Source organism: Pleurodeles waltl, chromosome 3_1, assembly GCF_031143425.1.
Source record: "Pleurodeles waltl isolate 20211129_DDA chromosome 3_1, aPleWal1.hap1.20221129, whole genome shotgun sequence".
Taxonomy (NCBI): Eukaryota; Metazoa; Chordata; class Amphibia; order Caudata; family Salamandridae; genus Pleurodeles; species Pleurodeles waltl.
Genome location: NC_090440.1, coordinates 1788939771 through 1788954964, shown reverse-complemented (window position 1 = coordinate 1788954964; position 15194 = coordinate 1788939771). Strand labels below are relative to the sequence as shown.

The window sequence follows — 15194 nt, the reverse complement described above, 5'->3', positions numbered from 1 at the left end:
TACTATCCTAAACAATCATATATTTTTTTGGTAATTTTTTTTAAACAAACATGAATCCCAACATTGACCCCCACCCACCCACCCCAAAAAGAAAAATAGAAAGAATAAGGACCCCCACCCTCCTCCCTAACACTAACTAAGCTAACAACCTACACTAACCTAACACTAATCCCCAAAACCCAACTATCAGTACAAAATAGGAAAGAGGAGAGAGGGGAGGGGTAAAAGTTAAACATGGCAAAAGTCCTAGAGGTTGGCCCTCCGTAGGGTCCGCCTGATGGACCAAACCCTTTTCTTAATATATGCCACATCCTGGCTTAGCTTGTCCACCTTTGAAAAAACTTTGTCCACTTTACGGCTTAATGCCAGGAATGCGGCTGGGTCTACAAGAGGGGCTGCTGCAGTCTGTGTGCTGGCCGAGGTGGACGGTGTGGCAGTAGTTGTATGCCCACTGGACTGTCCTGGGTGTTGAAAATGGCTGGGTCCAGGTCTTGCTGACGAGGCAGGGTCAACTGTCCCCGCCGTTGCTGGGGCCACTTGGGGAGACCTGGTGGATGTGGTGGTGGTGGCTGTTGTGGGCAATGTAGGGCCACCCTGTGGTGAGGCCCACCATGCCCCAGAGGCCCGATCTGCTTGGTATTTGCGGGCCATCCTCCTGTACCCCGACTGCACCTGCAGGATGTGCCGGTATCGCATGGCACGCCTTTCAAACTGGTGTCTCTCTGCGGCACTCATGTTTGCAGCTGTGAAGAGAAATGGCAACTATTTACCATAGGAAATGCATTGGATGGAATTGCACAATGGGTCATTTGCACATTACTTGTACTGTATTTGTTACAGCAATTGTCACAACATAGTTCATTGAAAGTCTCAGAGGAAGTACATGTGAAGCCTGCATACAAAAGGCCATCTCACACCTAGCTTATCCATGTCTCTACATGATGGGTGACATCAGCCTAAACTTCTCATCCAAATAATGGCTAATGCAGCTGACATTATGGCTGAACCTCTTCCGCATACTGACTTCACTACATATGTCACTCTATGTGATAACTATCACAACCCTCACTCAATGCCATTTGTAAATTGTTGTTTGCAAATATTGAACCCATGTGCCCTAACCTAATGTGTACACTAGGTTCTAAACTAAGTTGCAAAAGGTCACAAGTATGTGTAACATACTGGTTGCTACAGTCCTAGGTACCCTATTCCCAATCACATGGCAGTCTTTGAGGGTGGGGTGGGAAGAACAACCAACAATCCCAGATTCAATGCACACCCAGGAGTGTATAGAAAGCTCAACAAGTATTTGCCTCCACACACAACACCAATGAAGGGCTAGCAACACTTTGGAGTTAGCCAAACATTGTCCTATCCAAGGTCCACACATGTCAAAATGCACTGACTCAGGCCAACATCACATACTACCAGTGAGGCATATTTTACCACACACACAGAGGAGCAAGAACACCCATGATCATGAGTCGAATGAACACCTAGGCCATTGCACTCTAGTCCCACACACTTCTAGTTCAACTTGTGGAAGTACATGGCCCCGGAAGAATCAACCTACAGTGTACTCAGTCCATCCTCAACTCGGAAGCTGCATATTTAATACAAGGCTTTTGCAGAAGCTATCTGGGAGAATGTCAGTCTGATATGCAGACTCAGTCCAAGCCAAGTCCCAGAGCAACTCTTACATTAACCAGTGTATTCCACATGACTCATCCCACTCCCCATAGCGGGCCGACTGGAATGACCTACAGCCCCTAAATCTGAGAGATGGCTAAGCATTGGTCTACAGAAACTGAAGTGATATTTGAAATCCCACTAATGCAACAATACCAATGAACGAGCAGCGCATCAAACCTTGAATTCTGTTGAACACACAGTAGTCGATCATGCATCACTAGCAAACAATAAAAATAGCACTCAGGCCACACTCACTGTAGGTGTCGGGTCCTCAAAATGTGCCACCTCTCCCACGGTGTACGGTGCAGGTCCACCTGTAAAGCATGGAAGGAAGAATATTGAAAATGTCACTTACCCAGTGTACATCTGTTCGTGGCATCAGTCGCAGTAGATTCGCATGTTCTGCAATAGCTCGCCATCTGGTGTTGGGCCGGAGTGTTACAAGTTGTTTTTCTTCGAAGAAGTCTTTCGAGTCACGGGACCGAGTGACTCCTCCTTTTGTCTCCATTGCGCATGGGCGTCGACTCCATCTTCGATTGTTTTTCCCCGCAGAGGGTGAGGTAGGAGTTGAATTGTAGTAATAGTGCCCATGCAATGGAGTGACTAAGTATGCACCTATTTAAGGTTGAGATGATACATATATAAATAATTGAAGGTAACTTCCAAACTGCTACAGGCTCCCGGGGAGGCGGGTGGGCACATGCGAATCTACTGCGACTGATGCCACGAACAGATGTACACTGGGTAAGTGACATTTTCAGTTCGATGGCATCTGTCGCTGTAGATACGCATGTTCTGCATAGACTAGTAAGCAGTTATTTCCCCAAAAGCGGTGGATTAGCCTGTAGGAGTGGAAGTAGTTTGAAATAATGTCCTTAATACGGCTTGACCTACTGTGGCTTGTTGTGCGGATAACACGTTTACACAGTAGTGCTTGGTGAATGTGTGAGGCGTAGACCATGTGGCTGCCTTACATATTTCTTGCATTGGGATGTTTCCTAGAAAGGCCATGGTAGCACCTTTCTTTCTGGTTGAGTGTGCCCTTGGTGTAATGGGCAGCTGTCGTTTAGCTTTAAGGTAGCAGATTTGGATGCATTTAACTATCCATCTGGCTATACCTTGTTTTGAAATTGGGTTTCCTGCATGAGGTTTTTGAAATGCAATAAAGAGTTGTTTAGTCTTTCTGATGTTCTTTGTTCTGTCAATGTAATACATCAATGCTCTTTTGACATCTAATGTATGTAGTGCCCTTTCAGCTACGGTATCTGGCTGTGGAAAGAACACTGGAAGTTCCACTGTTTGATTTAGATGGAACGGTGAAATAACCTTTGGCAAAAATTTAGGATTGGTCCTTAGGACGACTTTATTTTTGTGTAGTTGTATAAAAGGTTCCTGTATAGTGAACGCCTGAATCTCGCTTACTCTTCTCAGGGAAGTAATGGCGATGAGAAATGCCACCTTCCAGGTTAGGAACTGTATGTCGCAGGAGTGCATGGGTTCAAAAGGTGGACCCATAAGTCTAGTTAGGACAACATTTAGGTTCCATGAAGGAACAGGTAGTGTTCTTGGTGGTATAATTCTCCTAAGGCCCTCCATGAATGCTTTAATGACTGGTATTCTATATAGGGAAGTTGAATAGGTAGTCTGCAGGTATGCAGATATTGCTGCAAGGTGAATCTTAATGGAAGAGAAAGCTAGGTTAGATTTTTGTAAGTGAAGCAAGTAACCCACTACATGTTCTGGAGTTGTGTGTAATGGTTGTATTTGATTAATATGGCAGTAGCAAACAAACCTCTTCCATTTACTTGCATAGCAGTGCCTGGTGGATGGCCTTCTTGCTTATTTTATGACTTCCATACATTCTTGGGTAAGTTGTAAGTGCCCGAATTCTAGGATTTCAGGAGCCAGATTGCTAGATTCAGCGATGCTGGATCTGGGTGTTTGATCTTTTGGTTGTGCTGTGTCAACAGATCTGGCCTGTTGGGCAATTTGATGCAGGGTACCACTGATAGGTCTAGCAGCGTTGTGTACCAGGGTTGCCTTGCCCAAGTTGGTGCTATCAATATGAGTTTGAGTTTGCTTTGACTGAGTTTGTTTACCAGGTAAGGAAGGAGAGGGAGAGGAGGAAAAGCGTAAGCAAATATCCCTGACCAGTTCATCCATAGGGCATTGCCTTGGGATTGTTTGTGTGGGTACCTGGATGCGAAGTTTTGGCATTTTGCGTTCTCCCTTGTCGCAAACAAGTCTATCTGAGGTGTTCCCCAGAGTTTGAAATAAGTGTTCAGAATTTGGGGGTGAATTTCCCATTCGTGGACTTGTTGGTGATCTCGAGAGAGATTGTCTGCGAGTTGATTTTGTATCCCTGGTATAAACTGTGCAATTAGGCGAATTTGGTTGTGAATTGCCCAATGCCAAATTTTTTGTGCTAGCAGGCTTAACTGCGTGGAGTGCGTCCCTCCCTGCTTGTTTAGATAATACATTGTTGTTATGTTGTCTGTTTTGACGAGAATGTATTTGTGAACTATTATTGGTTGGAAAGCTTTTAGTGCTTGAAAAACTGCTAGAAGTTCTAGGTGATTGATATGCAGTTTTGTTTGATGTACGTTCCATTGTCCTTGTATGCTGTGTTGATCGAGGTGTGCTCCCCACCCTGTCATGGAAGCATCTGTTGTTATTACGTATTGTGGCACTGGGTCTTGGAAAGGCCGCCCCTTGTTTAAATTTATGTTGTTCCACCACAGAAGCGAGAGGTAAGTTTGGCGGTCTATTAACACCAGATCTAGAAGGTGACCCTGTGCTTGAGACCACTGTGATGCTAGGCATTGTTGTAATGGCCTCATGTGCAGTCTTGCGTTTGGGACAATGGCTATGCATGATGACATCATGCCTAGGAGTTGTAATACCATCTTTGCCTGTATCTTTTGTGTTGGATACATGCGTTGTATGATGGTGTTGAAATTTTGAATTCTTTGTGGACTTGGAGTGGCTACTCCCTTTGATGTGTCTATTATGGCTCCCAGGTATTGTTGTACCTTGCGTGGCAGAATTTTGGATTTTGTGAAATTGACGGTGAACCCGAGTTTGAAGAGGGTTTGTATGATCTGATTTGTGTGATTTGAGCACTGTATGAACGAATGGGCCTTGATTAGCCAGTCGTCTAGATATGGGAACACATGTATTTGCTGCCTTCTTATGTGTGCTGCGACTACTGCTAGACATTTGGTAAAGACTCTTGGTGCGGTTGTTAATCCGAAAGGCAGTACCTTGAATTGGTAATGTATTCCTTTGAATACAAACCTTAGGTATTTCCTGTGCGATGGGTGTATTGGTATATGGAAATAAGCATCCTTGAGGTCTAAAGTTGCCATGTAGTCGTGCAGTTTTAGCAATGGCAATACTTCTTGTAGTGTGACCATGTGGAAGTGGTCTGATTTGATGAAAGTGTTCACTACTCTGAGGTCTAGGATTGGTCTCAGCGTTTTGTCCTTCTTTGGTATCAGAAAGTACAGTGAGTAAACTCCTGTGTTTATTTGTGTGTTTGGCACTATTTCGATTGCATTCTTTTGCAATAGTGCCTGCACTTCTATCTCCAGGAGATTGGAATGGTGTGTTGTTAAATTTTGTGCTTTTGGTGGTATGTTTGGAGGGAATTGTAGAAATTCTATGCAATAACCATGTTGGATAATTGCTAGAACCCAAGTGTCTGTAGTGATTTCCTCCCATGCTTTGTAATAATGACCTATTCTTCCCCCCACTGGTGTTGTGTGGAGGGGGTGAGTGACATGTGAGTCATTGTTTTAGTAGTAGGGGTTTTGGGGCTTTGAAATCTCCCTCTATTTCTAGGGAATTGCCCTCCTCTATATTGTCCCCGAAAACCTCCTCTATACTGTCCCTGGTAAGTGGACGGTGTCGCTTGTGAGGTGCTGGCTTGTGTGCTTTGACCCCGAAACCCCCCTCGAAAGGGCGTTTTACGGAATGTGCTGTAATTCCCTCTGCTCTGCGGGGAGTAGAGTGCGCCCATGGCTTTGGCAGTGTCCGTATCTTTTTTGAGTTTCTCAATCGCTGTGTCCACTTCTGGACCGAACAGTTCTTTTTGATTAAAAGGCATATTGAGAACTGCTTGTTGAATCTCTGGTTTAAATCCAGACGTTCGGAGCCATGCATGCCTTCTGATAGTTACAGATGTATTAATTGTCCGTGCAGCTGTATCTGCAGCGTCCATGGAGGAACGTATCTGGTTGTTGGAGATGGCCTGTCCCTCCTCAACCACTTGTTTTGCCCTATTTTGGAAGTCTTTGGGCAGATGTTCGATGAGATGTTGCATCTCGTCCCAGTGGGCTCTGTCATAGCGCGCAAGTAGTGCCTGGGAGTTCGCGATGCGCCACTGGTTTGCAGCTTGTGCTGCGACTCTCTTACCGGCTGCATCGAACTTGCGGCTTTCTTTATCTGGGGGTGGTGCATCTCCAGATGTGTGAGAGTTGGCCCTTTTCCTAGCTGCTCCTACAACAACAGAGTCTGGTGGCAGCTGTGTTGTGATGAAAACCGGGTCCGTAGGAGGCGGCTTATACTTTTTTTCCACCCTTGGTGTGATTGCCCTACTTTTGACTGGGTCCTTAAATATGTCTTTTGCGTGCCGGAGCATACCAGGGAGCATAGGCAGGCTTTGGTATGAGCTGTGGGTGGAGGAGAGTGTGTTGAACAAGAAATCATCCTCGACCTGTTCTGAGTGGAGGCTTACGTTGTGAAATTGTGCTGCTCTAGCCACCACCTGAGAGTACGCGGTGCTGTCTTCTGGTGGAGATGGTTTTGTAGGGTATGCCTCCGGGCTGTTATCTGACACTGGGGCGTCGTATAGGTCCCATGCGTCCTGATCTTGGTCACCCTGGCTCATGGTGGTGTGAGCTGGGGAGTGTGATGGCGTTTGTGCTGGTGAAACGTTAATTACGGGCGGAGGAGAGGGTGGTGGTGTAACTCTTTTCACCACTTTTGGTTGTGGTGCTTGTTCCGTCTGGAACTCCAACCTTCTCTTTCTCCTAATGGGGGGAAGGGTGCTTATTTTTCCTGTCCCCTGCTGAATGAAGATACGCTTTTGCGTATGGTCCACATCAGTTGCTTGTAGCTCTTCCTCAAACCTATGCTTTTGCATTTGGGAGGTTAGCGAGTGCTCTTCTGTATAAGAGCCTGAAGCTGGGTCGCTTGCAGTTTGTTTCGGCATCAAAACTTTGTCTGCGTGTTTTTTCGGCTCCGAGGTGACTTTTTTCCTTTTCGGGGCCGAAACCTCTCGGCGTCGATCTGTTTCGGTGCCGCTGTCTCGGCGTCGAGCCGTGTCGACACCGGCATCTCGGTGTCGAGGCTTGTCTCCAGCACTTTCTCGGTCCCGAGAAGGCTGCGTGCCTGTGTCTCGACCGGAGTCGGACGATCTCGGCACTGTTTGGGCCTTTTTCGGTGCCGAAGGTCGGTCACCGAATTTATGGGTCGAGCCATGGCCTGGTGGCAGTGGCGTCCCCTGGGCCTTGTAAATGTTTCTTTGTGTGGTTTTCGACGTCTTACTCACGGTTTGTGTATCGTCGAATCCTTCGGAGTCTGAGTCTTGGATCGAGAAGGAACCTTCCTCTTCTTGTTCCTCGAACTCCCGTTGGGCTGTCGGTGCGGACGCCATTTGAAGTCTTCTGGCTCGACGGTCTCGGAGTGTTTTTCGGGACCGGAACGCACGACAGGCCTCGCAGGTGTCTTCGCTGTGCTCAGGTGACAGGCACAGGTTGCAGACCAAGTGTTGGTCTGTGTAGGGGTATTTATTGTGGCATTTGGGGCAGAAACGGAACGGGGTCCGTTCCATCGGCGTTCTTCAGCACGCGGTCGGGCCGACCAGGCCCCGACGGAGGATCGAAAAACTACCCCGAAGGGCACCGGAGCTCTTCGATCTTCGATGCGGTGTGGAATCTAAGTACGCCGATCCCGAACGCAACAATACCGACGAAAATCTTCCGAAATTAACTAATTTTTTCCGTTCCGAAACTCGGAGCGACAGGAACACGTCCGAACCCGATGGCGGAAAAAAAACAATCGAAGATGGAGTCGACGCCCATGCGCAATGGAGACAAAAGGAGGAGTCACTCGGTCCCGTGACTCGAAAGACTTCTTCGAAGAAAAACAACTTGTAACACTCCGGCCCAACACCAGATGGCGAGCTATTGCAGAACATGCGTATCTACAGCGACAGATGCCATCGAACACTCGGACTCCGTGCACTGACAAACAATTGCAGTTACAATGACACTGTGTGAATATGACATTCGTAATGATACACTTTCACACATGCTCATACTGCATGGAAGAATTCTTAATCAACATTTACATTGGATGAGTCTCCTGCTACAGTTACACACCCTACTACACACATGCAGTGGGCAGGACAGTCATGTGGTGTCAAAGATACACCTCCATTAGTATGCCCCAACAATATCAGGTTGCATTCATCTCTTCATGTGCATCCCAGAGAGACATCCAAAAGCTGTTTACTTGAGGACTGCATGACCCCTCAAACTCAAACAGGCTAGGTGGTCATTTTCAACACACACCAACCAGACACACATGTGACATATGTGTGGACAACATAGCTAACTCCATGTGACGTGAAGGCACCACTCATTTATAGCATCATCATGGTTTTAGAAATTTCTGTCTAGCTATGGCGTCTACATATGTGGTTTTAATGTTTCAACATCCCTTTTTTCACTGGCAATTATGACCTGTAGAGTTCAAATAGAGACATTAACGTGTCGCTTGTCTGACACAAAGGCAACACTAGATTACATACAGCTACAGGCATCCGGTATGTGTTGAAAACATGAGCCATCTGACTGCTAGCATTGGTCTTCCTACACATTGTGCAACAAATACACATTAGGTTTCCCTAGCATTACACACAGTCAGCTACTAATCTAGCAGATTGGGTAACAATCATCACATGTCCCCACACAGCTATCAATTATTCACATGTAAATGATTTGTACTCACCAACATGGCCACCAATCCTGATTCCCAGGTGGTCCAGCAGATCCTGCTCCCTGGATATCAGATCAGCCCAGCGATGCTTGAGTTGATGGTCATTCCTCATGCTACCGTAGACCCGGACCAAGTGATGGCGCACCTTCCCCCACCGGACTTTGCGTGCCTCCGTGTGATACCCCTGTATCACACGGCCCCCAGCCTCTAGCATGAGTGGGAGGAAATGGCAAACAAGCCAAATGAATCCCCCCAATTCCTCCTCACCCATCCTGGAAAGCCGTGGCCTACCTGACATCTTAACTATTAGCAAGGTGAAAAAATTTGAACAAAAAGTAAAAGGGGGAAATGGGGAAAGGTAGAGTAGTGAAGAAAAAAAGAAAACTTAAGAAAAATAGCCCAACTAAACCCAAATTTAAACTACCCAGAACAGACTCCCACAGACAAAAAAAAGAAACACTGGATTTGACAAAAGTATACAAAACAGACTAAGACAATATTAGACAACAAGACTATGATCACAAAAGCACAATAGACAAGGTACACAGGACACAAAAGCAGTAAAACACAGGACAACACTTTTCACACAGCCACACAGTCTAGAATACTCTAAGACTGCAAAGTGAAAGTGAAAGTAAACTCACAGTACAGATTCTGTAAACAGGATATCCTATACATCACTTCCTGCATAAAATGGCCGCCGTTTTTATTTTTCCGTTATGCGTCATATTTTCACGCATACAGATTGTGCGTCATATTTTTTGACGCATAACAGTGCACATAATGCAGAGTCAAAACTATTTTCTTAATTGTTCCCTTACATTTGTGTGAGGCTGAGTTTACACACTTAGAGTAGAAATGTAAATTGGTGGCAAATATGAGAACCAAATATGAATATGATATTTGACTCTGCATTCTGTGCACTCCTGTACGTCAAAAAATTATGACGCCCATGCTGTATGCGTGGAAATATGACGCATCATAGAAAATATGGTGGACATGTAATGCAGCTTATTATTCTATTATTTTTAATAGGAACATTTTTGACTCTGCATTCTGTGTACTCCTGTACGTCAAAAAATGATGATGCCCATGCTATATGCGTGGAAATATGACGCATCATAGAAAATATGGTGGACATGTAATGCAGCTTATTATTCTATTATTTTTAATAGGAAAATGTTTGACTCTGCATTCTGTGCACTCCTGTACGTCAAAAGATTATGACGCCCATGCTGTATGCGTGGAAATATGACGCATCATAGAAAATATGATGGACATGTAATGCAGCTTATTATTCTATTATTTTTAATAGGACATTTTTTTACTCTGCATTCTGTGCACTCCTGTACGTCAAAAAATTATGACGCCCATGCTGTATGCGTGAAAATATGACGCATAATAGAAAATATGGTGGACATGGAATGCAGCTTATTATTCTATTATTTTTAATAGGACATTTTTTGACTCTGCATTCTGTGCACTCCTGTACGCCAAAAAATTATGACCCCCATGCTGTATGCGTGGAAATATGACGCATTTTGACAAAAATGTCTTAATTTTTTCAAGTTGTGAAAGGAATTTTGTCACGACCAAACGGTGCTATGTGATACACATTTGTGGTTAGCTATGACACATGTCCCTTATTGGATGTATAGAAGGCATTCACACTGTAATATCAATGATTGCTCAAAATGGTTATTAACCATATTTGTACACATATTTTGGGTAATTGCTGATGGCTATTTTGAAATGATGAATGGGATACCAGGATGTATTCCTTCTCAAAAATGTGTCCACATTTATCACGGTAATGCATTTATCTATAGTCCAAACAGGTAGTGCAATTGTCACTTACACTTTTTATGGGGCTGACCAGGTCCTAATAATGATTTTGTGTATCTTATATGTGTTTTACTTTTGACATGTAGGCCACACATGCGCCTTATGCATGTGTTTACTTCACATGTACATAATTATTGTATATTTGGGGGGCGGTAGAGGTGGACTTAGGCCCCCAGCACCCTAGGGTTTACCCTTCCAGATTTGCTAATTTATCCATGGCTTTCATTTATTCTGTTATGCTAAACCTGCAGCAGCAGGCTCATGGAAGGCCATAGGGTATGAATCACTGTTAGCCATTCAATAATCCCATTTGCCCATTTGACGTTTGCCCTATTGATTATTTGGAGCAATCTGACATACCATTTTGCACTGAATTTTTTTTCGAACTCTCGGCGTTCCTCATGTGCTGATGAGAAATAGGTTGTTGATGTATGTGGCCCTTTATGCATTACCTGGTTTAGTGGCATGTTACATTCTTCCTGCTAGGTTCGAACTGGGACACTACTGTGATCGGCTGCTTGAAAATATTTGGTTCATTGGATGACATATGTTTATATGTGTGGGCGAATGTAGATCCACTATCAACTGTCTGGGTGTATGTTGTCACTGTAACTTCAAGGTCTCCTCATGAGTTAGTGGCAGCTATTCTTGTTCCAATTGGTCATTGTTTGTAGCAAAAATTGAGAGAAGCCATTGAGGACATGGTCACGTACACATGGATGGTCCCACCATGTCACTGAACACGTGTAATGAGACTTTCAAATGAGCTACATTTTTGTGCTGAGTGAGAGAATGTCTCAGGTGTCTGGATCAGGCATGTGTCATTGCCACATTTGTACTCCTGTTGGCCTCTGTGGATGGTAATGTATCATGAAACCTCATAGCCTCTGTGCAGACATTTGTGGTGTATATTTTTTGTGTGATGAGTGTGATGTCATTATTGCTAAATGAGACGACATTCTTCTTCAGCAATTTCAAACTAAAGGTGGGCAGAAATGAATAGGCCAAACCATGATGTGGTGTTTGTTATCTCTGTTTATTTACAATTGTGCAATAAGTGTTGATATAAGAAATTAAGAAAATAAATTATTTACAAGCTGTTGGCGCCTACGCACTCCAGCAGCCGTGTTTGGTTGTTCCCCCTCCTGTTGCAGGCCAGCATCCTCCTCTTCGTCGTCTTCAGGCATGTCTGGGTCTGGTTCAAGGAGGGGAATGTTCCTTTTTACACAAATATTGTGCAATATGGCACAAGTGAGTATGATCCTACAGACCATCTCTGGGGAATATAGTAGGCTACCGCCAGTGATGTCAAGGCAGCGGAACCTTGACTTTAGGATCCCAAAGGTCCGCTCAACAATGCTGCGTGTCCTCTTATGGGCGTCGTTGTATGCCCGCTCGGCAGCAGTAGTCGGGTTCCCAAATGGTGTCATTAGCCAAGGCTGGATGCCATACCCCTGATCAGCTGAAAGAGAAACACAGAATGGGATCATGTAGATGTAGGAGGCACTCTTGTACAGACCTTTGATGGCAGTAGTTGTCTTGTGTTGTCTGTGACTCTTTTGTGTACTAATGTGACTACCTATACTTGTAGGAGAAAACTTTTGCATTGAGTTTTTTTCCTTGGCTGAGCAAGTGTTTGTTAGCTAACTGTTTGTTAGTAGTATGTATTTGGATTTTCAGTACAGTGTGCTCTCCCTAGCATTGTGACTTGTGATACAGGTGTCCGTGTGTCTTCACTGGGGGTGAGATGATAGTTCCATGCAGAGTTAAAACATGAAAGTGTAGTTAACACGTTCATATGAAAGTACCCTGGACATCCCATACCTTAAGACTTATGCAATGTATTAATGTACAGGTTATTGTAACACTTACAAATTGCAAGGTGACATTTAGGCAACCACACTCATTAATGCCTTCACATTAAGCTGTAGAGTAAATTCCAATGTGTGACAGGTTCAATGGTGACTTCAGAAACATGGCTAGTGATGTCAGGACCTCAGTGTGTTCCTGGCTAGGTGTTGCTATTGTGGTGTATGTGTTGTGTGTCCTAGAGGGTTGCTGTGCAGTGTGTATATAAGTTGGATTTTTGTACTTACCAACAAGTAGTCCATTGCCATACCGTCCATCCTGGAAGTGTTGGTTGATGGTAGAGTGACGGAAGATGAATGCGTCATGTACACTCCCAGGATATTTTGCCACAATGTTGCTGATCAATCCTTGGTGATAGACTATGGCCTGCACATTGATTGAATGTGTGTGCTTCCTGTTGCGGTAGAGGTGTTCTGTTGCAGCAGGTGGCACAAGGCGTACGTGTGTGCAGTCGATTGCACCAAGGACGTGTGGGAGGCCACTGATGGCGTAGAACCCCTGTTTTGTTTCCTGCTGCTTCTGCAGTGTGTTAGGGAAGCAGATGTGGAGGGGTGTCAGGCGAATGATGGCATCCAGTACTTTTGGCAGGAATGCAGAGAATGATGGTTGTGATATTCCACCAACCAGGGCACCAGTTGTCTGAAACGAGCCACTTGCCAGCAGGTGAAGTACGGCAAGCAGCTTTGTTTCTGTTGGTATGGTGTGGGGTGTCACCAAAGTGGGGGCAAACTGCTGTTCAATATTTCTCAGCAGCTGCTGAATGGCCTGCCAGTTCAACCGGTACCTCTGTATGATGTCGTGTTCCCTGAGGCCATGCAGGGTTGTTCTTGGGCGGAATATCCTCTCCTGCCTTCTGCGCTGCCTTTGGGGTCCCTGCTGTTGTTGTTGTAGCTGCTGTTGTTGCTGCAGGGCTCTGCGTCGACGTGCACGCTGAATAAAAATCACTTCCATGTCTCCCTGTTGCTGCTCTTCTGCTCTGCTGCTCTGTTGTTTGTTCTGTGTGTTCTGATTAAATACAGGTGTGTTTGCCCCATTTTAACGCCTGCCCTGACCCAGGCGTTAAATTTTGACGCAAATCGGGCTTTGCGTCATTTTTTTGCTCCGCCTCCCGGCCGAGAGTCATTTTTGCCCGGAAGCATAAATACGGCGCACGGCTGTGTGCGTCGTTTTTTGGGCGGGAACGCCTACCCTGCATATCATTAATGCAGGGCGGGTTGCCGCATCCAGAAAATGGCGCACATTGCGGATTTTTCCCTTGCGCGGGCTCGGGCGTCAGGGTTTAAATATGGGGCAACGTTTGCGCTGATTGTGCGTCAAAATTTTTGACGCACATTCGGCGCAAACAGAGTATAAATATGCCCCTAAGTATTTCCTGTGTGAAGGATGTATGGGTATATGGAAGTACGCATCTTTGAGATCTAATGTCGTCATGTAATCTTGTTGTTTGAGCAAGGGGATTACATCTTGAAGTGTTACCATGTGAAAATGATCTGATTTGATGTAAAGATTTAGGCCCTCATTCTAACCGCCATGCGGTAACCGCCATATGGCCGCTCCGCGGTCAAAAGACTGCTGGGGCCATTTCAACTTTCCCGCTGGGCCGGCGGGCGCTAGCCAAGTTAGCGCCCGCCGGCCCAGCGGGAAAGGGGCCTGCAACACTGAAGCCAGCTCCGAATGGAGCCGGCGGTGTTGCAGGTGTGCGACGGGTGCAGTAGCACCCGTCGCGCTTTTCACTGTCTGCTATGCAGACAGTGAAAAGCAGGCTGGGGCCCTGTAAGGGGCCATTGGCACGGGCAGTGCAGGGGAGGACACCCGTTCCCGCCATCCTGTTTCTGGCGGTTAAAACCGCCAGAAACAGGGTGGCGGGAAGGGGGCCAGAATCCCCATCAGAGCCCTCATGGCGGATTTGGGCAACCAGGGGAAATCCGGTGGGAAAATGCCGGTCCCGGTTTTCTGACCGCGGCTTTACCGCCGCGGTCAGAATGGCCCAGGAAGCACCGCCAGCCTGTTGGCGGTGCTTCCGTCATCCACGACCCTGGCGGTTTTTACCGCCAGGGTCAGAATGACCCCCTTAGTGTTCTGAGATCTAATATAGGTCTTTGAGTTTTGTCTTTTTTGGGTATGAGAAAGTACAGGGAGTAAACCCCTGTCCCTTTTTGATGACTGGGTACTAGTTCTATTGCCTCTTTTTGTAAGAACGCTTGGACCTCTATCTGTAATAGATCCATGTGTTGTTTGGACATGTTGTGTGTTTTTGGCGGCACATTTGGTGGTAATTGTAGGAATTCTATGCAATAACCATGTTGGATGATGGCTAGGACCCACGAGTCCGTTCTTATTTCCTCCCAATTTTTGTAAAAATCTGTTAGTCTCCCCCCCACTGGTGTTACGTGTTGGGGATTTGTGACACTGAAGTCACTGTTTGTTTTGAGGGGTCTTGGGACTTTGGAACTTCCCTCTAGTCTTAGGGAACTGTCCCCCTCTGTATTGTCCCCGAAAGCCTCCTCTCTGATACTGGCTCTGGTATGTGGGCCTGGTTTGTGCAGTTGAGGGTTCCGTTGTTTGACCCCAAAACCCCCCTCTAAATTGTGTCTTCCTAAAAGTGCCTCTACTCTGTGGGGAGTAGAGCGCGCCCATGGCCTTGGCCGTATCTGTATCCTTTTTCAACTTCTCGATAGCAGTGTCCACTTCCGGCCCAAACAACTGCTGTCCATTAAAAGGCATATTAAGCACAGCCTGTTGGATTTCGGGCTTGAATCCTGAGGTGCGCAGCCATGCATGTC

At 45.8% G+C, this 15194-nt stretch overlaps 1 protein-coding gene across 5 annotated transcripts in view; it reads right to left on the bottom strand.

Annotated features, from left to right (window-relative positions):
- The window catches only part of HECW2 (HECT, C2 and WW domain containing E3 ubiquitin protein ligase 2), a 1462881-nt gene that overhangs the window by 41724 nt on the left and 1405963 nt on the right, over positions 1-15194 (bottom strand). Inside the window, exon 29 of one of the 5 annotated variants that reach the window (XM_069225859.1) lies at positions 11832-12004. The exons of the other annotated variants lie outside the window; for them this stretch is intronic. Coding sequence (XP_069081960.1) covers positions 11972-12004 — 33 coding nt within the window. The 3' untranslated portion in view covers positions 11832-11971. Of the gene's footprint in view, positions 1-11831; positions 12005-15194 lie in introns of those variants that run through there. 5 annotated transcript variants of the gene reach the window in all.